Raw genomic sequence first — 21135 nt, 5'->3', positions numbered from 1 at the left:
CCGCCAATGTCATACATGGCGCTATGATGTCATACAGCCATGCCATGATGTCACAGCCTTCTCTGTGATGTCACACGGTCCCCTCTATGATGCTGTAGCTGCTCAGTGACCTCACACAACAAACTCTGGGATGTCACAGCCCCATCTGTGACCTCACATAACCCACTCGGAGCTGTCACACAGCCCCTTTCTGACATCCCAGCTGCTCTGGGGCTCCAGGACACAGCCACAGAGGTGCTGCTGTGACACAGCCCCCTCTGGCACATCCCACAGCCCCTGCCAGTGCTGAGCCCCTGGCAGCTCTGTCTGGGCCTGCTCGTGTCCCTGAGCTGCCCTGGCAGGGCCCCAGCCCTGCTGGGCTGTGCTCAGGAGCTGCTCCTGGCCAGAGCTGTCTCTCTGCAGCGCTGCCCTTGCCAGGAGCTGCCTCTGGGCCAGGAGCCCGGCCCAGCTCAGCAGCACAGACACAGCACCAGCACTTTCATCACCCTCTCGGGCCTTTGGGGCTCTTGGCATCACACTCAGTCCCTCAGAGTGTGCTCCAGAAACTCCTCAAGAACTCCAAGTCAGATGAAAACACTGAAGTTTCTTGGAGTTGAAATGAGAGACAGGAGTGAGAAAGCGTCCCCAGGTTCCAGGTAGAGCAGAAGACTGGAGGCCCTGATGGCAGCTGGGGACAAGCAAGGGAAAGGTGTCTGTGGTGCTGAGCAAAGCTGGATGTGTTTCAGGAATGCCAAGGGCCAAGGGCTGAGCCCCAGCCCCTGGCAAGGCAGATGCTGTCCCTCCCTCATTGCTCAGGGCTCTTCCCGGGGCACTGGCATGTGGGGATGTGCAATGCCAAGGGCAGCACCATGGGGCGGCCCCTGCCAGGCTGCTGAGCAGGGACAAGGAGGCAATGAGGCCCCAGGGCTGCCAGGGTCACTTGTCCCCTGCTGCCCTCAGGCCCAGGGCCAGCAGCCATGGCCAAAGGGCTGCACAAGTTGCCTCTGGCAGGGCCTTGCAGCTGCTGCCCATCCCTGTGCCCTCTCCAGCCCTGGCTGCCCTGTGCTGTCCATACCCTTCACCTCTGGCCCTGCAGGCTGTTGTCATCCCCCGGCTGCCCCACCTTGCTGGCCCCTTCCTTTGTTGATAGCTCTGCGTCCTGCCTGCCTCTGCCTGACCACACAAAGCCTTGGGCTTCTCCAGACTCCTTCTGGGGGATGTGTTGCACCACAGCCCTGTCCTGGGACAAATTCCTTTCACCTGGTGTTCATACTGGGCCTCCCCAGCTGCACTTGCCATCCATTTTTCTTTCTCTGGCTCTTTTCCACTATGTCAAAAGGATCCACCATCTCTGAAACCACTCTTTGAACACTCTCATGGCTCTACTCCACTGTCCTCAGTCTCCACCCCACAGAGCACAGAGCTCCTTTGTCCCTATAGAGTGGTCATGTGCCTGAGGCCTCAAAACCCCACCTTGGGAGATCTCTGGGCATTCTCCAAGGGGTTTTCAAATGAAAACAGACTGCTTATAATCTAAGAAAATCACAAGAGGACAGGGCCAACCTAACCCCTCTGTCCTGGCTGCTTTTGTCTTGGAGCAATTCTTAGATCTATGGAATTCGGGATGCCAAATTCTAAATGGTCCCTGGACAAAAAGGCTGGTGCTTTTCGATAGGAAGGAACAGAGCCCCACTGTTTCAGGGACTGATGTGAGGTGACCACCAGAGGCCAAGGCCAGCCAGAGCTAGCTGTTTTTTTCTGGGTCCCAGTTTTTTTCTGGAAGATACCCTTGGATACAGGAAATGTTTAAGGGAGAGTACCAATTTTGGCAATGGGCATCAGAAAAAATGGATGTTAATCCTGTGGGACAAATTGCATTATGGTTCAATTCCACCTGTCAAGTCTTTTACACATAAACAGAGTCTGGGACCGGGATTGGAGTGGACAGCCACCACCAGTCTCCTCTCTTAGAAGGAATTTAAAAGTCTAGGCATCCTAGAGGGGTTTGAGGATCCATGGTGGCTGTTGGCTGTCATTTCTCCACCTCATGACTCAGCAGGAGTTTCTCTAATAAAGAAATAAAGCTTTTGCCTGAAGCTCCCACTCTGCCCATGAAACAATGCCCTGGGAGTGTCTGTGACATCCCGGCTCTTTGGCAGCCTGGGGGTTCCTGGGATGTCACCGTGGAGCCCCCGGGAATGCCTGTGACAGAGCGGTGCCTTTGCAGCCCAAGGTCCCCTGGGATGTCACCATGGAATTCCTGTGACTGCGACTGAGAACACGGCTCTTCAGCATCCCCAGAAACCCCTGGGAGGTCTCTGAGGAGCCCCTGTCTCTGCCTGTGATATTCCGGCCCTTGAACAGCCTGGAGATTCTTGGAATGTCCCCATGGAGCCCCTCTGAGGGCCTGTAACAAATCTGATCCTTGGTAGGCCACCATCACCAGGACCTGTTGCTAAGGTCTGTTTCTATGGCAACCATCACAGCCCCTGTTGCTATGGTCAGTCCATTGGCAGCTCCATGGAGACCCCATGCCAGGGGTGGTTGCCATGGACACCAGCTCAGGCCTGGAGCCAGAGCCTGTTGCCATGGCAACCATTTGCAGTCCCATCCCCAGGCTCATGGGATCACAGAGCCACAGAATTGGCTGAGTTGGGAGGGACCCATGGGGATCCTCCAGTCCAACTGCTGGCCCTGCACAGGACACCCCAACAATCCCAGCCTGGGCCTGGCAGCGCTGGCCAAACGCTGCTGGAGCTCAGCCAGCCCTGGAGCTGGGAGCCTTCCCTGGGGAGCCTGTTCAGTGCCCCAGCAGCCTCGGGGGAAAAACCTTTTCCTCACATCCAGCCTAAACCTGCCCGCCTCAGCTCCAGCCGCTCCCTCCACTCCTGTCCCTGAGCACCAGAGGGAAGAGGTTCCCACAGTCCCCAGCCAGGGATCTGCTCCCAAGGTTGCTGCCATGGCAAGCAGGCCTGGCACCAGCTGGGATGCTCGGTTTCCACGGGCTGGGCTTCAGGAATGGGATTCCCCGTTTTCCTGCTCCTGCTGAAACCATGCTGCCGCTTGCTTTCCTCCCACCTCCCATGGAAAGCAGAAAAGGCAAAGATCCCAGGCTGGGATAAGAACAATTTATTGAGAACAGCAACAGGATAAGGAACAAACAGGAATAGAAAAAACTTGGAGAATAGAAGGGATAAGACAAACTATGTACAGGGAAAACTAAAACACAAGCACCGACTGGCATTTCTCAGCCACAAATTTCCTCCTGCCTGGAAAGGATACCCTTCTCTGGTGAGAGAGCGGGAGTCTTTTTCCTGCCCCTGGCAATGACCTGAGATGGGATTGAATATAATGGGCCATGATCAGACTCTCACATTCTTTGATCCCCCATCATGTCATTGCTACGGGCAGGAAAAGGGACAGGTGTCTTCCCAGCATGGATCACAGGGAACATGGATCACCAGGTCTCTTCCCAATGTTGGTCCTCCAAGGGGGGGTGAAGCTGGAGCAGTGCACAAAGGTCTATCTGAACTTGGGGCATTTACAGGGCTTCCCTTACCGGTGCCTCCGTTGGTGTCTGACCAAGTTAGACCTGTCTGAGAAGCTCTTCCCACACTGGGGACACTTGTAGGGCCTCTCCCCAGTGTGGATGCGCCGGTGGGTGATGAGGTGGGAGTTTCGCTTGAAGCCCTCCCCACAGTCAGGGCAGCGGAAGGGCCTCTCATCCGTGTGAATCCGCTGGTGCAGGAGGAGAGTGGAGCTGCTCTGAAACCTCTTCCCACACTCGGGACACTCGTAGGGCCTCTCCCCAGTGTGGATGCGCTGGTGGACGATGAGTTGAGAGCTCCAGCTGAAGCCCTTCCCACATTCCCCACACTCATAGGCCCATTCCCCAGTGTGGATCATCTGGTGATTGATCAGGCTCCTTCTCTTGCTGAAGTTCTTCCCACACTCCAAGCACTTGTAGGGCTTCTCCCCATCCTGAAGCTGCTCATGGACCACCAGCTCAGAGCTCTGGCTGGATCTCTGGCCACCTTCCTGGCACAGGGTGGGTCTTTCCTCCTCAGAGCACCCTGGGATGGGTTTGGAGCCCCTCCTCCTGTGGGATCTCTGGGGCTTTTCCTCCCTGTTGTATTCCTGCACTGTGGAGCTGCTCAAAACGGAATCTACCAAGAGGTTCTGCCGTGGGGATTTGTCCTCCCTGGTCTCCATCCTCAGCTCCTTGTCTGGAGGAGGAAGGACAAGGAGAGGATGGGATTTGCCTCCGTGCCAGAGGGAAGGGGAAGGAGATCCCCCCGTGCGTCCCTGGCAGGACGCAGGAGAGAGGGGGAAAGGGGCACTGACTTCCTCCTCACCTGCCTGGGTTTCCTGGGGCATCTTCCTCTTCCTTGCAGCCTTCTCATCCATCCAGCCAAAGTTTGGGATGGGGAATGGAATGAGCACGTTGAGTTTGAAGGTCCCTCTGTCCAAGTCCCTCTCTAGCAGTGGCTGGGTATCTGGGGTGTCTTGGTTTGAAAGGAAAGGTGTTTGCTAAGGAAGGCAGAAACCACCATTGAAATTGATAAAAATGCAAGCAACAACCCTCTCTGAATTTTTATATTCTTGATATCAAAGTGATCTCAGAAAAAGATATAGGAATAGAAATAATAGTTCTTTACTAAAGCAAGAAAAATGAAAATGCAGCAGTACAAAAGAAAAAAAAACAATCAAAAAACAGCTCTCTGAGAGAGTCAGAATACAACCTGACACCCCATTGGTTAGGATGCTGGTAGCAGTCTGATTAAATGGTGGCTGCAGTCCTCCTGGAGTGACAGATGTGGTTCTGTTGAAGCAATGATCCTGTAGAAGATTGTAGCTTACCTCTGAAGTTCTGGTGCTGTAGATGGGTCTGGTCTCTCCTCTGGGAATCCAGTGGAGAAAGACTGGCTGTGGTGTTCTGATTCCCAGATTATATCCAGTCAGGAATGCTTGGCTCCTCCCCCTGGGTGGAGCATCTCACAATGGGACGATGTCATTTTATCCGTCCTGCAGTGAGACTCAATGGCCCATTACCAGAAGATATCCCCCTGGAGGAAGGATGGGTGATGGAAGAGATAAAGAGCACTGCCCCACCTGGTTTTAATGGCTGGCCCATTAATAGAAGTCATCCCCTAGTTATGAGGGATGGATCATGAAGGAGATAATAAAAACTGCTCCACTTGTTTTTAACAGATGGTGAGAGAATACATACTTTTGGTTTAAACTTGCATTGCAACCCAAGACATGGGGTTCATAAAAATTGTACACCACCAAAATTCCATCCTGAAAATGCCTCCCAGGAGTTCTAGTCCCATCTATGTTCTCTCCCTTTTGGTGTTCAGGGTTTCACCCCTGTCCCAGCTGCTGGGGGTCACGCTTGTACTGGGGGTCCCCCATCTACTTGGTCCCTGACCTCTTCTGGCTGCTGGGAGTGCCAGGAATTTGAAAACTTCCCCCCATTTCCATCTCCCCATTTAGGGATGCTGGAATTTTTTGGGGTCCCAGGGTCCCTGCTCCCTTTATTCCCTTCTTGGGGGTGCAGGGGGTCCAAGGAGTTCCCCCCTGCCCCTCTCTATGCAACTGAGGGTCCCACGAATCATGGTGCTCCCCTTCTCTGGGCTTCCCACTTTGGGGTTCTTGGGGACACAGGGCTCTGTTCCTCCAGGCTGCCTCTGCTGGTAGCTGCCACTGGGAACCCCAAATGTCCCCCCCAAAGGGCATTTTCTTCTCAGCTTTGGTGTTCTTCATTCTCCAATAATCACCCCCAAAAACCCAACCCAGAAACCCCCCAGGATATCTGGGCTGAGCTCTCCCTCCCTGGTCACCTGTGGGATAGGGGGGTAATGATTCCACAGATGGGGGTGCTGTGAATTCAGGGAGTGAATCCCAGCTTGACTGGGATATACTGGGCCTGAGGAGTGACTAGGAGCAACTGGGATAGACTGGGAGAGACTGAAACCACAGTGCAGGTAAATGGGAACAACTGGAACCACACTGGATAATCCTGGGAGCAGCTGTGCCCATGCTGGGGTTATACTGGGATCCTACTGGAATTAGCTGGGATCATACTGGGAGCAAATGGAAAGGTGCTGTCTGTGACTGGAACCATGCTGGAGGTGACTGAGAGTAACTGAGCCCATCCTGGGAATGACAGGGAGTCACTCTGGCCATGACTGGAATCATACTGGGAGGGCCTGGGAGTGACTGGAACCATACTGGGGGTGACTGAGTGCAACAGCTCATACTGGGAGTGACTGTGATTGTAGTGGGAGTGACTGGGATCATCCTGGAAGTGTTTTTCTGTAGATCTTCTGTCCTTCTGATCTCCTTTTCTTCTCCTTCCTATCCTACGTACCTGGAACATTTTTGGATACCTTAATGTTACGCAAAATCTTAAGGGTTAACACTTTTTAGGTTAAACAGCTAAATTTGCAAAGTTAATGCTATGGTAAGAGTTTTATGTTCAGTTGGATGTTGTATTAAACCCTTTGCCAAAATTCCTTGATTGTCTATATTTTGCCCGTTAAATCACCAAGCATCACCAAGGCTGTGGGTTCAATCCTTGTGTGGGCCATTCACTTAAGAGCTGGACTTGATGGTCCTTGTGGGTCCCTTCCTACCTAGAATATTCTTTACATCTGTCCATGTTGAGATGATCTGGTTGGTGTTTCTCCTGTGCACCAAACTCAAGCACAGGAACTTTTGGTTACCACCAGCATTGAAGTGTTCTGGGGTGTTACAGCCCTGCCGGCTCACAGTGACCTCATGTTTCCATGAGACCCCACAGTGTCCCAGTGGTCCCTTGGTTCCATGGGCCCAAGAGTGCCACAATGATCCCCTTGGTTCCACAACTTCCCATGGTGTTGCACTGGCCTCTTTGTTCCATAAGGATCTGGAGTGTCACACAGGTTTATGGCATTTGTCCTTGCTGCCCCTCACATCCCACTGCCCCACAAAGAGCCCCGAGCCACCCGTGAGGGACAGGCCCTGCTGTGCCAGGCCTGGGCTCAGGGCTTGGCCTTTCTGCTTCCTCCAACCCAGCCAGGGCTTGCTCAGCATTGCAGTTCCCTGCTCAGAGCCTTTGGCTCCCGGCAATCCTGGCCTCCAGGATCTGCTCTCACCAGTCCCTGGGGAGCCTTTGGCAGTCCCTGCCCTCAGTGGGGCGATTGAAGCTCCAAGGGACTTGGAGTTTTGCTTCTGACTCCTTGAGCTGCTTCTTCAGCCTGAAGGAGGGACAAAGGAGGATCAGAGAAAGGAGAAGGAAGCACGAGGTCGAGCACTCCCTGAATTCACAGGCCCCCCCAACTGTGGGATCATCACCCCCCATCCCACAGTTGACCGGGGAGGGGGAGCTCAGCCCAGACATCCTGAGGGGTTGGGTTTTTTGGGGAGGATGTTTGGAGAATGAAGAACTCCAAAGATAAGTGGAAAATGCCCCTTGGGGGGACATTGGGGGGTCCCAGCATCCCTAAGTGAGGAGATGGAAACGTTGAAAACTTTTTATATTACTGGCACTCCCAGCAGCCTGGGCAGGGCAGGGACCGAGTAGACAGGGGACCGCCAGTACAAGCGTAACCCCCAGGAGCTGGGACACAGGGGAAAACCTGAACACCAAAAGGGAGAGAACAGAAATGGGGAACTCCTGGGAGGCATTTTCAGGGCCGAATTTTGGTGGTGTAAAATTTTTATGAACCCCATGGCTTAGGTTGCAATGCAAGATGTAACCAAAAGTATGTATTCTATCAACATCTGTTAAAACCTGGTAGAGGCAGTTTTCTTTACCTCCTCCTTGACCCGTCCCTCATAACTGGGGGATGTCTTCTGTTAATGGGCCAGCTGTTAAAACCAGGTGGGGCAGTGCTCTTTATCTCTTCCACCACCCATCCTTCCTCCAGGGGGATATCTTCTGGTAATGGGCCATTGAGTCTCACTGCAGGACTGATAAAATGACATCATCCCATTGTGAGATGCTCCACCCAGGGGGAGGGGCCAAGCATTCCTGCATGGATATAATCTGGGAATCAGAACACCACAGGCAGTCTTTCTCCACTGGATTCCCAGAGGAGAGACCAGAATCATCTACAGCACCAGAACTTCAGAGGTAAGCTACAATGTTCTACAGGATCATTGCTTCAACAGAACCACATCTGTCACTCCAGGAGGACTACAGCCGCCAATTAATTGAACCGCTGCCAGGACCCTAACCAATGAGGTGTCAGGTTGCATTCTGACTCTCTCAGAGAGCTGGTTTTTGTTGGTTTTTTGTTTTTGTACTGCTGCATTTTCATTTTAATTTCTTTAGTAAGGAATTATTATTTCTATTCCTGTATCTTTATCTGAGAGCACTTTGATAAAAAATACCTCAAAATCCTTCATGTCTCATCAAAATCCCTCAAAATTCCACAAAACTCCCATAAAATCTCCCCAATATCCTGCAAAATTCAAAAAAATTCCCACAAAATTCAAGAAAAATCCCACACAATTCAATAAATGTTCTGAAAAGCCCAACAAATTCCAGAAACATCCTACAAAATCCCCACAAATTTCCACAAAATCAAAGAAAATATCTCAAAATTCTTCAAGTCCCCACAAAATCCCTCAACATTCCACAAAAATATCCCACTAAATTCATTAAATGTTCTGAAAACCACAGCAAATTCCAGAAACATCCCAACAAATTGCCGCAAAATTCCACAAAATCTCAGAAAAATCCCTCACTGTTCTTCCAGTATCCTCAAAATCCCTCAAAATTCCAGAAAAAAATCCCACAAAATTCCCTAAAACCTCCCAAAACCCTACCAAATTCCAGAAACATCCCACAAAATCCAGACAAAATTCCACAAAATCCCACATAAATCCCCCAAAATTGCAAAAATCTCCTCAAAACCCCACCAAATTCCAGTAACATCCCACAAAATCTCCACAAAATTCCAAAGAAGCTAAGAAAAATCCCTCACAATTCTTCAAGTCTCCTCAAAATCCCACAAAATTCAAGAAAAATCCAACCAAATTACAAAAAAATCACACACAATTCATTATATGTTCTGAAAACCCCACCAAATTCTAGAAACATCCCACCAAATCTCCACAAAATACCAAAGCTAAGAAAAATACCTCATAATTCTTCAAGTCTCCACAAAATCCCACAAAACTCCAGAAAAAACTCCAACAAAATTGCAGAAAGCTTCTCAAAACCCTACCAAATTCCAGTAACATCCCACCAAATCTCCACAAATCTCCACAAAATCTAAGAAAAATCCCTCGCAATTCTTCAAGACTCCTCAAAATCCCACAAAATTTAAGAAAAATCCCACAAAATTCCCTAAATATTCCCAAACCCCCACCCAATTCCAGTAACATCCAAGAAAATCCCCACTAATTTCCACAAAACCAAAGAAAATACCTCAAAATTCTTCATGTCTCCTCAAAATCCCACCAAATTCTACAAAACTCCCACAAAATCTCCCCAATATCCTACAAAATTCAAGAAAAATCCCACCAAATTGCAGAAAAATCCCACACAATTCATAAAATGTTCTGAAACCCCCAGCAAATTCTAGAAACACCCCACCAAGTCTCCAAAAATTCCACAAAATCTAAGAAAAATCTCTCACAATTCTTCAAGTCTCCTCAAAATCCCAAAAATACCATAAAATTCCACAACAGTACAAAAAAATCCCACAAAATTCCAGAAACATCCCACCAAATCCCCACAAAATTCCAAAGAAGCTAAGAAAAATCCCTCAAAATTCTTCAAGTCTCCTCAATATCCCACAAAATTCAAGAAAAATCCCACCAAATTGCAGAAAAGTCCCACAAAATCATTTAATTTACATTTGCCTGGGCAGCTGTAGATCCCGGCTGCTCTTGCCCCTCTTCTGCTTGCCACTGGAATTTTAGCAGTACAGCTGCAATTGCCTCTTTCAATCAGTGCTACCCACTGTGCTTTGGTCACAGGGAACTCAGGATTTTTGTTTCAGGCATCATGATCAGTAGAGATCAAAATGCTCCCAACTCCCTCAGCACTAAGTCGAGAGGAATTAAAGCCACACAGGTCACATTTGCAGTGCTCAAACACAGCCCTGTTGCTGCTGCTGCTGCTGAAATAGAATCAACTGACAGAGGCCATCACAGAAATTGCCTCTGCAGTGGCAAATAAAATGAAAAAATCCACCAGGAACAGGAAAAAAACAGAACTTCCCAACTCACTTCATTGTTTCTTCTGAGCAGCAGAAGAAAAAGGAACAGGGCACCTTTCAGGCAGCTCCACAAACTCAGGGTTCTCATTTCCTGGGGAATCTGAGATGCAATTGGCCTTGTTAAAAGGATAAAAGCAAAGGGAATGAATTGGGAATTATTAGGAAAAAATGACCCTTCTTACACACAAAGTTCACCAAGTCATTCCCTGCATTTCTCCTTTTCACATTCTTTCTCTCATCCACTGAGAGGTCCAGCTTATCATGTTCTGGTGCTTGTCATCAACTGATTGTGCTCTTGATTTCTCCCAGTGCAAGAGATGTAGAATCATCTCAACTGAACACAGAAACAAACTCCCTCTGTCAGCCCATCTTCATGTTCCAGATCACTTTCAAGATGTCCAGGGGGCTGTTGGAATGATGAGCTCTCCACTGCTGGCTGCAGGCTCTGCAGATTCTTTCTCCACATTCAGCCAGGCTTGTATTCCCCAACAATTCCTGGTAGCCCATCATGTTTTCTTTGGCTAGAAGAGGAACAATGAAAACCTCACCAATGGCACAACTCCCCAGTGCACAAGGAATAGAAAGAACAAGTTGTCAAGTTCTTCAAATATTTGTCCTGCTTTGCTGCAAGAGTTGTGCTGCACTCACAGTGTGGGAAGCCAAGAGAAGCTGCAGCTGGGGGCACATCTTGTGACAGGAGCTGCGCCTTGTTCTCCAGGACAGGTTTTTGGAAAGAACAGACGGGACTGGGGAGAAGATTCTGGGAAAATTGAAACAGCTTTTTTAAGAAATGAAAATAAAATCAAAAGAAACAACCAATATGTTTTCCTCTATTTTTCTCTATTTATTTTTATGTTTCCCTTTTCCATCTTGTACTGTTTCTCCATCCCATTCATTCCAAATGGATCTCACCTCTAAGATCTGAGACTTGGCAAGTTTTAGACACTGTAAAATACCATGAGCTATACCCAGTTTGCCTTCCCCTGTGTTACTTGGAAAGCAATGCTGGAGACACAAGTGCAGTGCTTGGCTCAGGTACAAATTCTGCATTCAGGGAATGTGCTCAGACGGTGTCTGACTCTCAGCAGGGACAAGGCACAGCAGCAGCCAAGGGCATTGCTGTGCCCCTGTGCAGGAGTCCAGACTCTGGCTCTTGGCTCAACAGGGCAAAGTTGCCGTGTTTGGCCAGGCTCAGGCGCTGCCCGGGGAGCGCGGGGCTCGGGGCGGGGCCGAGCGGGCAACGGACAAACGGACACGGGGACAAACGGTCCCGGTGCTTCAGTTGCAGCGGCAGCGGCGGCAGCAGCGAAAGCAGCAGCAGCAAATTTATCAATTCTCCATCTCTCTTCTCTCTCTCCCACTGTCCCGCATCCTCTCCCGGTCTCCCTTTTCCTGTATCCCCTCCTCCTCCAGTTTCCCTCACACCGTGCCCACCCGGGCCATGACCCCGGCCCGCCCCCGGCCCCGGGCGGGGCTGCCCCGTCCCCGTCCCCGTCCCCGTCCCCGTCCCCGTCCCCGTCCCCGTCCCCGTCCCCGTCCCCGTCCCTGGCCGTCCCTCCGCGGTCTCGCCTCCGCCCAGCTCTGGCTGTGCTGGCGCTGGCGCTGCTGGGCGGGCATCATTGCCTGGGGCTGGGGCGGTATCGCTGCCCTTTGGCTCCGCCTGGCCCGACCCCGACCCCGGCCCCGGCCCCGGCCCCGGCCCCGACCCCGGCCCCGGCCCCGGCCCTGCCTTCGACCCCGGCCCCGGCCCCAGCCCCTCCCGGGGCCCGCGGAGGACACAGGCGGTGCGGCCGCTGCCGCCGCCTCCGCTGCGGCTTCCCCGGCCCGAGCTCCGCCGCTGTCGCGTTCCAATGAGGGAACGCCTGCGGATGCCCGGCCCGGGGAGGTCGGGGAGCGCTCGGGGGCCGTTCCTGGCCCCGGGCCGAGCACTGACGGCCGCGTCTCTTCCCCAGGGAAGGCGCAGGAGGCCCTGCAGCAGCGGTACCGAGTGGGTTCACTGCTGGGGCGCGGCGGCTTTGGCAGAGTTTTTGCGGCCACGCGACTCTCGGACGGACTCCCGGTGAGCAGAGGGGCCGGCGGCGGGCGGAGGAGGAGGAGGAGGAGAAGGGGCGGAGGAGGAGAAGGAGAAGGGGGCGGAGGAGTAGGATGGGGCTGGACACGGTGGGCGGTGAGCTGAATCCGCTGTTCCCTTTGGCTTGCAGGTGGCCATCAAAAAGGTGCCACGGAACCGCGTCCGGCACTGGGGCGAGCTGGTGAGTGAGCGGGGCCAGCGGCAGAAGCCGGGGCGTGCCGGGCGGGGATGAGCCGGGGCCCGGCAGGGTGGGAGCCACCAGGACACCTGGAGGGAGAGCGGGCATGGGGCCAGCGGAGGGCACAGAGCATCCCGGGCTGGCTGAGGGCTTCCCGAGCCCTGGCACGGCCTCGGCCCCACTGACGGCACCGTGCTCCTCCCGCAGCCCGACGGCACCAGCGCACCACTGGAGATAGTGCTGCTGGACAAGGTGTCCACAGGCTTCCCCGGTGTGGTGCAGTTGCTGGAATGGTTTGAGCTCCCCAACGCCATCGTGATGGTGCTGGAGCGCCCGGAGCGGTGTCAGGACCTGCGGCGTTTCATTCGGGCACGGAGGTTCCTGTCCGAGGAAGAGGCGCGGGAGCTGTTCCAGCAGGTGCTGGCGGCCGTGCGGCACTGCACCAGCTGCGGGGTCCTGCACCGAGATATAAAACCAGAGAACATCTTGGTAGACCTGGACACCGGCCAGGCAAAGTCGATAGACTTCGGCTGTGGCACCTACCTTCAGGAGACAGCCTACACTCAATTTGCAGGTGAGCCCACAGAGGGACAGGCTCCCGGTCCTGGCATCTCCTGGCCCAACCTGGGTGTGGCAGCAGGGATTCTCCCAGGACTGGGGCTGGGGCAGCCAGCCTGACAAAATCCCCCGTGGGTGGGGGTAGCAGAGAGGGGGAGCCAGAACCTGTGCACCAGCTGGTTTGGTGTGCAGGTGAGAATGGGCTTGGACTGCTCTGCTCACCTGGTTTGCCTTGGTTCAAGATATTTTTTGGGCAATGCCAGCAGGGAGGATGTGGGTGTGGTTTTTCCCCAGCACTGAGTGGGTATTTCCCTTTGTGTGTCATGGTCAGGCCTTGCCAGGGTTTCCGCTGCCCTCTTCCAACACCAGTGGCTTCTTTTCCAGCCACGGATTTATACCCAAGTCCCAGGTGCTGGCGAGAGGGCAGCAGGTCACCCCGTGTGCCACTGGGGTAGCCCCCACATACCCAGGGATGCTGGGGTCAGGCTCTGGGAGCAGCAGCATCCCCCTGATGAGCTCCATCCATATTCCATAGGAACACCGTCATACAGCCCCCCGGAATGGAACGACTTTGGGTGGTACCATGGCGAGGCAGCGACCGTCTGGTCCCTGGGCATCCTGCTGCACGAGATGGTCTGCGGGGAGCACCCTTTCAGGAGGGGCAGGAACATCAGATGGGGCCAGCTCCCGCTGCCACAACGGCTCTCCCAAGGTGGATCCTCATCTCTGGGCATGGGGGGAACACCAGTGTTGGGAGACAGCAGCGGGCTTGTGAGCATCCCGCTCTGGCAGCTGCTGAGGAGGTGGCACATGTCCTGCTCTCCTGCTCTCCTCCAAAACAAAGAATTGATGGGAAAGTTTAGGCCCAGCTCTGAGCACATCCAGCGTGGCCTGGGCACAAGAATAGTGGGGCAAAGCAGACAGGAGCCTTCTCCAACTGACCAGTGGTTTGTGGTTTCTCTCCCCAGACTGCCAAGTTCTGATCAGGTGGTGTTTATCCCTGAACTCCTTGGACAGGCCCTCATTAGAAGACCTGTCCTGTGATCCCTGGGTGCAGGATATTCATCAGCCCTAGAAGAAGGGAGAGAGCCACAGGCACAGTGATGCAGGGACCTGGTAAGTTACATCTCCACACATGCCCTGGCAATCAGCAGCAAAGAAACCCAGACTTTTTTGTCCTGCCTGTGTCACTGCACTGGGCTCATCAAATGGGAACACACAGCCCTTGTGCTGGAGCTGAGCTGCTCTGCCCAGCACTGGTGGGCACCATCTGAGCTGGTTTTGCTTGTCCTGCTTCACTGACAGCCGGGCCCTGGGCAGAACCCTGACAGCCTGGTGTCACCCCAGGGAAGAAGGAGCCCCTGGAGAAGCTGGACCAGGTGGGGCTGCTTCTGCTGCTGGAGACATGGAGGACAACAGCAAGGATGACAACCTCTTCCTGCACCTGGCCAGCGGGAGCTGGCGATGATGGACTTTGATTCTGGCACCTTCTTCAAAGCCAGGCTCCACAGAGAATTTTCAGGTAAGTCCAGACCCAGGGGGATGCTCCCAGATTTGTGCATTGGCCAGGAACCAAAGGTTTCCCCTTTGCTGGGGCAGATGCAACTGATTCCTCAGTGGCTGCCCAGCTGGTTTTTGGCAGGGCTGGGGGCGTGGGCTGGGGTGGTTACGAAATGGGAGTGGGATCCTGGCCCTGCCAACAGCCCCCAGCACCCACCGTGCCCCGGGCTGGGGCCGGGGCAGCCAGCCCGACACAAACAAACCCCCATGGCAGGAGCACAGGTGGGACTCCAGAACCTGAGCACGGCTGCTTTGCTGTGCAGGCAAGGAAGGGCTTGGGCTGCTCCACTCCCCTGCTTTGCTTTGGGATCACCGTGATTTTGGGGGACAGTGCAGGGGGGAAGGGAGAAAGCATGGGCTTCCCTCACCCGTGGGTGGGTTTTTCCCTAGAATGTAGGGGTTGGGCCTTCCTCAAGCTCCTGACAGACATAAGATTTTTTACCATTTTTTCTTGTTTCCCCTTTTTGTCTGTAACCTATTTTCATTAATTTGTTGTTTGTTTTTCTAAAGGAAGCGTTCTAGGTGGGGTCCAGTCTGGATCAGGAAGTGCTTGGGACCAGCTGTGGCGTGGATGGGCCGTGCCCTTGGAGAAGACTGAGGACATCGTTTGGGACCAGCTTTTCTTCTGGCAGCGGATGGTGTGAGGTGGGTCCTCATCTCCTTGGCATGGGTGGGACAAGAGCTTTTGGGAGATGGCAGCGGGCACAGGAGCATCCCGCTCTGGGCAGCTGCTGAGGGGCTGGATCTGCCGTGGCTGGCTGCAGGCTGGGCACATGTCCTGCCCTCCTGCTCTGCTCCCAAAGGCAGCAGTGATGGGCAGCTTTGGGCCCAGCTCTGAGCACGGCCAGCATGGCCTGGGCACCGCGGCTGGCTGGGACAAGGGGACAGGAGCCTTCAGCTGACGGGCAGTTTCTGGTTTCTCTCCTTGCAGCCGGGCTCTGCGGATGCTGAGGCTGCTCTGGGCTCTGCCAGGGCTCTGCTGGGCTCAGCACCGGGCCGGGATCAGCCAAAGAAGAAACGGTGTGACCTGCAGCAGAGACTTGAGCATTTTGGCAATGCAGCTCAAGTCTGCAGAGTGTCCATCTCCAAGGGAAAACATGACACCCCCCAAAAATTAAACTTGTTCCATAACTTCTGAAACTAAATCGACCTGGGATGACCCCAAATGACATTTTTCATCTTGCTCAAGCTGTAGCTCAGCCCTTCTCTGAACAGTTGTGTCCCCACACCTGCCTTTTACTTCACAACTGCTCCCTCCTTTCCCCCAGTGAGTTCCCAGCCCATCACAGTCTCCATCACACTGCAGCCTTCCTTGATGCCCCTCACCACAAGGAAGGCCAAGCCCCAGGCTCAGGGACTCATCCTGTCAGTGGCTGAAGAACAGCAATGTCTGTCTGTGCCAGGGGCTCTTGGATGTCTCTGTATCCATGGACAGAAGGGTCTGTTTGTGCCAGGGGCTCTTGGATGTCTCTGTATCCATGGACAGAAGGGTCTGTCTGTGCCAGGGGCTCTTGGATGTCTCTGTATCCATGGACAGAAGGTCTGTCCTTGCAAAGGTTTCCATAATATCTTGGTACCCATGGGTATGGAATGAACACAGAGAGTGAAAGTGTCAGTCACGTTGTTTGCACGCTCCTTCATTTCCATACAAGACACATCCATGCACACCCCCACGTACAGATATATCAAAAGGATAGGGATGGATAGAGATTTCCCACAGAGCTCTCACTTTGGCATAACTCACCTTGTAAGCCATGGCCAGGGCATTTTTTTCCCAGCTCTGTGTCAGTAGGTGTCCATGAGCTGAAGGGAACAGCATTTAGAAGCAGTTTCAGGATTTCTAGGCAGGAAAGGGAGCTGACAACCATCCACATAACTCACCATATTCGTCGGGATGGGCTGCTGGTTCTTTAGGAATATGGCACAATGGAGACACGAGACTTGGGATAATCCCAGCTCTCTGTGGATCTGTGCAAAGGTGGAGCAGCAGAAACACCTTGTGTCTTCTTTGGGGACACAAGGTCCAAGGAGCTGGGGTGGCAGAGCGTGACCTGGGCTGGTGGCAGGTGAAGTCCCATTTCATGACATCCCAGAGTGGCACAGGACAAAGCTCCAAGCAGCCACAGCCCCACTGAGGAAGTCCTTGGAGTGCTGCACATCCCATAGGAAAAGCTGCATTCACTCAGGCCATTGGGATTTATCACTTCCATTTGCAACACTTTAGGTCCAAGTTTCAAACTGCAAAATTTTTACACTCAAGACACAGTCATGAAGAACATGTATTTCAATTTCCTATTCCTTTAACTGCAGTGTAAAATATCTTAATATTGGAAAACATCCATCAAATCAGTCAAGGAAGGCAGCTAATGTATCCTTTCCACTAGCACGTGTACAAACTAAGTAACTAAAATCAAAGCTGAGTTCTCTTTTTCAAAAGATCAGTTACCTCTTTCTTACTGCAGAGTTATAGAAGATTTTTCACTACACATTTGGGGGTAATTTTTATCTTATATAATTTTTTCATGGGTTTTTTGTTTGTTTGTTTGTTTGCTTGTTTTTGTTTTTACAGAAAGCATGTCCTAGAAAAGGCATGTCCTTTGCTCCTGGTTCCCGTGTGGAGCAGCTCCCTTCCCGCTGGCTGAGCTGCTCAGGCAGAGCCTGGCAGCTCCTGGCCCTGCAGGGCTGAGGCTTTTCCCCGTTGCTGGGCACAGACTGATGGAGCAGCACTGCTGAACACGGGCACACGCAGAGGGAGCAGAGCAGCTGCCTTTGCCCACCTGAAGCTCCAAGGCCAAACTCTGAGCAGGCACGGCTGGAAGAGACTCGCAGGCTCCCTGTTGGCTCTGCTGCCCCACTTGTGCCCGGCCCAGCTCTGCGTGAGGCAGAGGGAGAACAAGGGGCAGCTCCCTCCCAGCCCCAGCCCAGGGACCCCTCCAGCCCCGGGCCTTGGGCCACTGTCAGCACCCGCTGCTCCAGCCACCGCTTCTGCTGGCACTGACAGCAACAACCAAACTGGGGCTGGTCCCGAGGGAGCAGCAGCAGTGCCTGGATCTGATCCCTCAGTCTGGGGCAGCCCCCTGGGGGAACAGAGGGCACAGCAAGAGGGACAAAACCAGGCAGGGGCAGAGACTGGGAAGAGCCAGAGCTGGGAGCAGGAACAGCGGCTTCATTGCACTCTTGGAGAAAGCTCTGGGCTGGGTCAAAGCACTGAAAGGTGTGAAAGGCAGAGAGGAGGCCACACCAAACAATGCTCCTGTTTTCACACCCTCCTGTAATCAATGGAAATGATTTGTGCTAACTAAATTGTAACTATTTGGAAAGTTATTCTTAGGAGCAATCAAGGGAATTGGTGTTACAAGGCAGATGTACCCCTCTACAGATGTTACATGTTAAAATTAAGGTACAAAATGTAGTTTTGTGATAAGTGATGTCCCAAGACAAAATCGACCTTGAGATGGATAAAGTTGGAATGACTTTTGGCATAGGGCCTGAAAACTATAAAACGTAAGACTAATTAGTAGAGCACACAACACTTTATTTAATTAGTAGATAACACAACACTTAGTACGCACACACAGCCTGTAAGGTTATCCAGAGAACAATGAGGATGAGTGTAAGTCTTCATCAAAAGACTACCAAAAGAAGACAGAAGACCCCCTAGCAACAAGTGAAGCATGCACCATGAAGAATAGTGGTGTAAAATTTAAAAATTGGAAGTAGGGGGAAACATGGGAAACATGAATGAATATGTATAAGCATACAGTATATAAGTTTAGTTTGAATTGCTTTGTTTTGTATGTGAGGCAGGGTGAGAAGCCCTCTCCATACCCCAGTCAGTTTTGCTTATGCTTCAATCATATTTACTGGTAAGCTATATTCATATATATATTCATACATATATATATATATGGATATATTCATGAAATTGTACTCTTTTACTAAATTGTATTCCTTCTATATCAAATTGCTCTTCAATCCACTAAATTGTATTATTGTATTCAATTCACTAAATTGTATCATTTTTTTTCTTCTTATTAAACTGCTATTAACTCAATAGACCTAGCTGTCCAAATTTCAATTTGATTTATGACACTGCCCTTGGGTGAGTTACAGCCACAGCGAGAGAGAGGAGGAGATGATCCCACCCATGGCTGCTGCTGGGTCCAGACATTTGCTGAGATAAAGCTGAGCCAGAGCTTCAGCATCTCTCCCAAAATCACAGAATCACAGAATGCCTTGGCTTGGAAGAGACCTTAAACCTTAAGTGAACCTTATCATTCCATCATTTGCCATGGGCAGGGACACCTTCCACTATCCAAGGCTGCTCCAAGCCCCATCCAACCTGGCCTTGGACACTTCCAGGGATCCAGGGGCAGCCACAGCTTCTCTGGGCAAGCTCTGATCTCTGCCCAGGTGAGCAAGGACAGGAGCCGAGGGAACGGCTGGAGCTGGGCCAGGGCAGGGCTGGGCTGGAGATCAGCAAAAGCTTCTTCCCCCCCAGGGGGCTGGGGCACTGCCCAGGCTCCCCAGGGAATGGGCACGGCCCCGAGGCTGCCGCAGCTCCAGGAGCCTTTGGCCAGCGCTGCCAGGGATGCACAGGCTGCGATTGTTGGGGTGTCTGTGCAGGGCCGGGGGCTGGACTCCATGATCCCAATGGGTCCCAGATCCCAGCTCAGCCCCTTGTGCAACTCTCAGCCTTTGGCTCAGCCTTTGTGTCCCCTGGAGGCGCTGGCAGAGCTGATGGGGTGGGGCAGGAGCGGGGCAGCCCCAGCGTTCCCCTGGCAGTGACACCACAGCCGGGACAGCAGCCCCAGCGTTCCCCTGGCAGTGACACCACAGCCGGGACAGCCCCAGCGTTCCCTCCCTGGAGACACTCCAAGGGAAGCGTCCAGAGCCGCGTCCAGTCAGCGGAACTGAGCGGCCACTGAGCACCCCCGGCCTGGGCTGCTGTGGATTCCTCTGCAGACAGCTCGGGGAAGGTCCCCTTGGCCACCCCCACAGTGCCACAGACAAGTGTCACACACAGTTACAGAGCTCTGCCCACAGCTCACAGGGGGAGTTAATTTATAAAAAGCAAACAAGCACAGCACCGGGAAGGTCTTTGTGCACCGAGGCTTTGCTGCAGCCAAGGAAAGCTCCTGGCTCAGGGTCACCTTTCCTGCTCGGCCAGAGCCCCGAGTGCCCCAGCAGCAGCAGCAGCAGCAGAGAATGGCAGCATTGCCACGGGCTGGCTCAGGAAGGGGAGATTTCCCCCTTGAGAGAGGCTCCTCTGCCAGGTTTTGCATTCAGGCAGCTGCAGATCCCTCAGCTCTGGTTGCACAGCAGCTGGAAATGCAAGTGCAGGAGCTCTGTTCATGGCCAGCCACAGCGGGTGACAGCAAGGACAGGGCCCTGGCAGTGGGACATTTGCAGGGAGCGGCTGCAGCAAGCGCTGGGGGCTGGAAGTGTGTGCAGAAAACAGCCCGGGGGTCTCTGGCCCGAGGCAAAAGGAACAAAGTTTCAGTTCTGGCCTCCCCAGGGAGCACCAAAATCGTTCCTTTGCACGGCGAGGTTCCACTGGCGGGTGTTGCAGGGCCCCCAGAGGAGAGCCCAGGGTGTTCAAAGTGCCTCGGCCGGAGCAGCTTTCTGTCCCGCTCCGGGGGCATTCCCGCGGGCTTGGGAGCCCTGGGAAGGCGCAGGAGGAGAGGCTGGAAGCGGTCGGTTTGTGGGTTTGAGGTCTGGATTGTTTTTTGTGGGGGGGTGATGGCCGATTGGTATTTTGGTGTTTTTGTGGGGCTGGAGGAATGTTTTTTTGTGAGCTGTGCCCAGCGGTTTGCAGCCCCGCGGGTGCGGGGAGCGCTGGCGCAGCCCCGACCCGGGCGGGGCGGCCCCGGGCGGGCTGTGGGAGCCGGGAGCGGCCGGCCGGGGCCGGAGCCGCCGCCTCCGGCCGGGAGCCCCCCGGGCAGAGCTCTGTGCTCGGGGCCGAGGCCCGGGCGGCGCGGGGCGGCCCGTGGGCCCCCGGCACAGGCGGGTCCGTGTGGCCGGGCCGGCGCCGTGTCCGCAGCGGGCTCCGAGGGGAGCGGCCCGGGCCGGCCGTGGCCGTGCGGGGCCTGGCGGGGCTCGGGGGGCCGGGCCGGGCCGGGCAGAGGCTGAGGGAGAGCGGGACAAGCGCTGGCACAGAGGCCCCGGGCTCGCCGTGCCCCCCTGGCCACGCAGCCGGGCTCGGGGGCCGCCTGGCTCAGAGGCAGCCCCGGCTGCGGGGGTCCCCGGGGGTCTCTGGGGAGGGGGCGGCAATGGGGGCTGCCGGAGCTCTGTGCCCGGGGCTGGGCGCGGCTGCCGAGGGAGCGGAGCATGCAGGCTCCCCCCGTGCTGGGGCTTGCTCTGCCCGCCTCAGGGGCTGCATTGTCAGCCCAGAGCCATGTGGGGATCGCCCGGGACCAGCAGGGCTGGCAGGGAAAGCGGCAATGGGGGCAGCAGAAACGGGCAATGCCAGAGCTGGGGGTGCTCCCGAAGCCTGCAGATGTTGGGAGCATGAACAGGGGGGCCCATGGATACCCCAGGAGCCTGAACCAGGGATCCCAGACAGTGCTGAC

General features: G+C 54.0%; 3 protein-coding genes across 3 annotated transcripts in view; 2 read left to right on the top strand and 1 right to left on the bottom strand.

Annotated features, from left to right (window-relative positions):
* LOC102109809 (uncharacterized) overlaps positions 1-21135 on the top strand; it is a 174282-nt gene that overhangs the window by 142058 nt on the left and 11089 nt on the right. The gene's annotated exons all lie outside the window — the stretch shown is intronic.
* The window catches only part of LOC102111241 (uncharacterized), a 194726-nt gene continuing 177125 nt past the window's right edge, over positions 3535-21135 (bottom strand). Inside the window, exon 9 of the mRNA XM_088063870.1 lies at positions 3535-4038. Within this exon, the coding sequence (XP_087919996.1) occupies positions 3535-4038 (504 nt within the window). The remainder of the gene's footprint in view (positions 4039-21135) is intronic.
* LOC148182878 (serine/threonine-protein kinase pim-1-like) lies at positions 11154-14382 on the top strand. Its single transcript, XM_088064231.1, has 8 exons — positions 11154-11231; positions 11362-11469; positions 12052-12255; positions 12398-12448; positions 12653-13019; positions 13539-13715; positions 13972-14119; positions 14309-14382. Exons 1-7 carry the CDS (start codon positions 11154-11156, stop codon positions 14076-14078), a joined length of 1092 nt encoding a protein of 363 aa, XP_087920357.1. The 3' UTR covers positions 14079-14119; positions 14309-14382.

This window comes from Pseudopodoces humilis, chromosome 18, assembly GCF_049639895.1.
Source record: "Pseudopodoces humilis isolate 2021_Gansu_Grassland_sample_001 chromosome 18, ASM4963989v1, whole genome shotgun sequence".
NCBI lineage: Eukaryota > Metazoa > Chordata > Aves > Passeriformes > Paridae > Pseudopodoces > Pseudopodoces humilis.
Note: the sequence above shows the minus strand (reverse complement) of the source record. Positions and strands in the feature narration are given on the sequence as shown.

Coding starts and splice junctions, on each gene's coding strand:
- LOC148182878 (XM_088064231.1), top strand. CDS start 11,154: ATGAGCTATACCCAGTTTGCCTTCCCCTGTGTTACTTGGAAAGCAATG. Junction 12,449..12,652: donor TCCGGCACTGGGGCGAGCTG/GTGAGTGAGCGG, acceptor CTCCTCCCGCAG/CCCGACGGCACCAGCGCACC. Junction 13,716..13,971: donor GCCACAACGGCTCTCCCAAG/GTGGATCCTCAT, acceptor TTCTCTCCCCAG/ACTGCCAAGTTCTGATCAGG.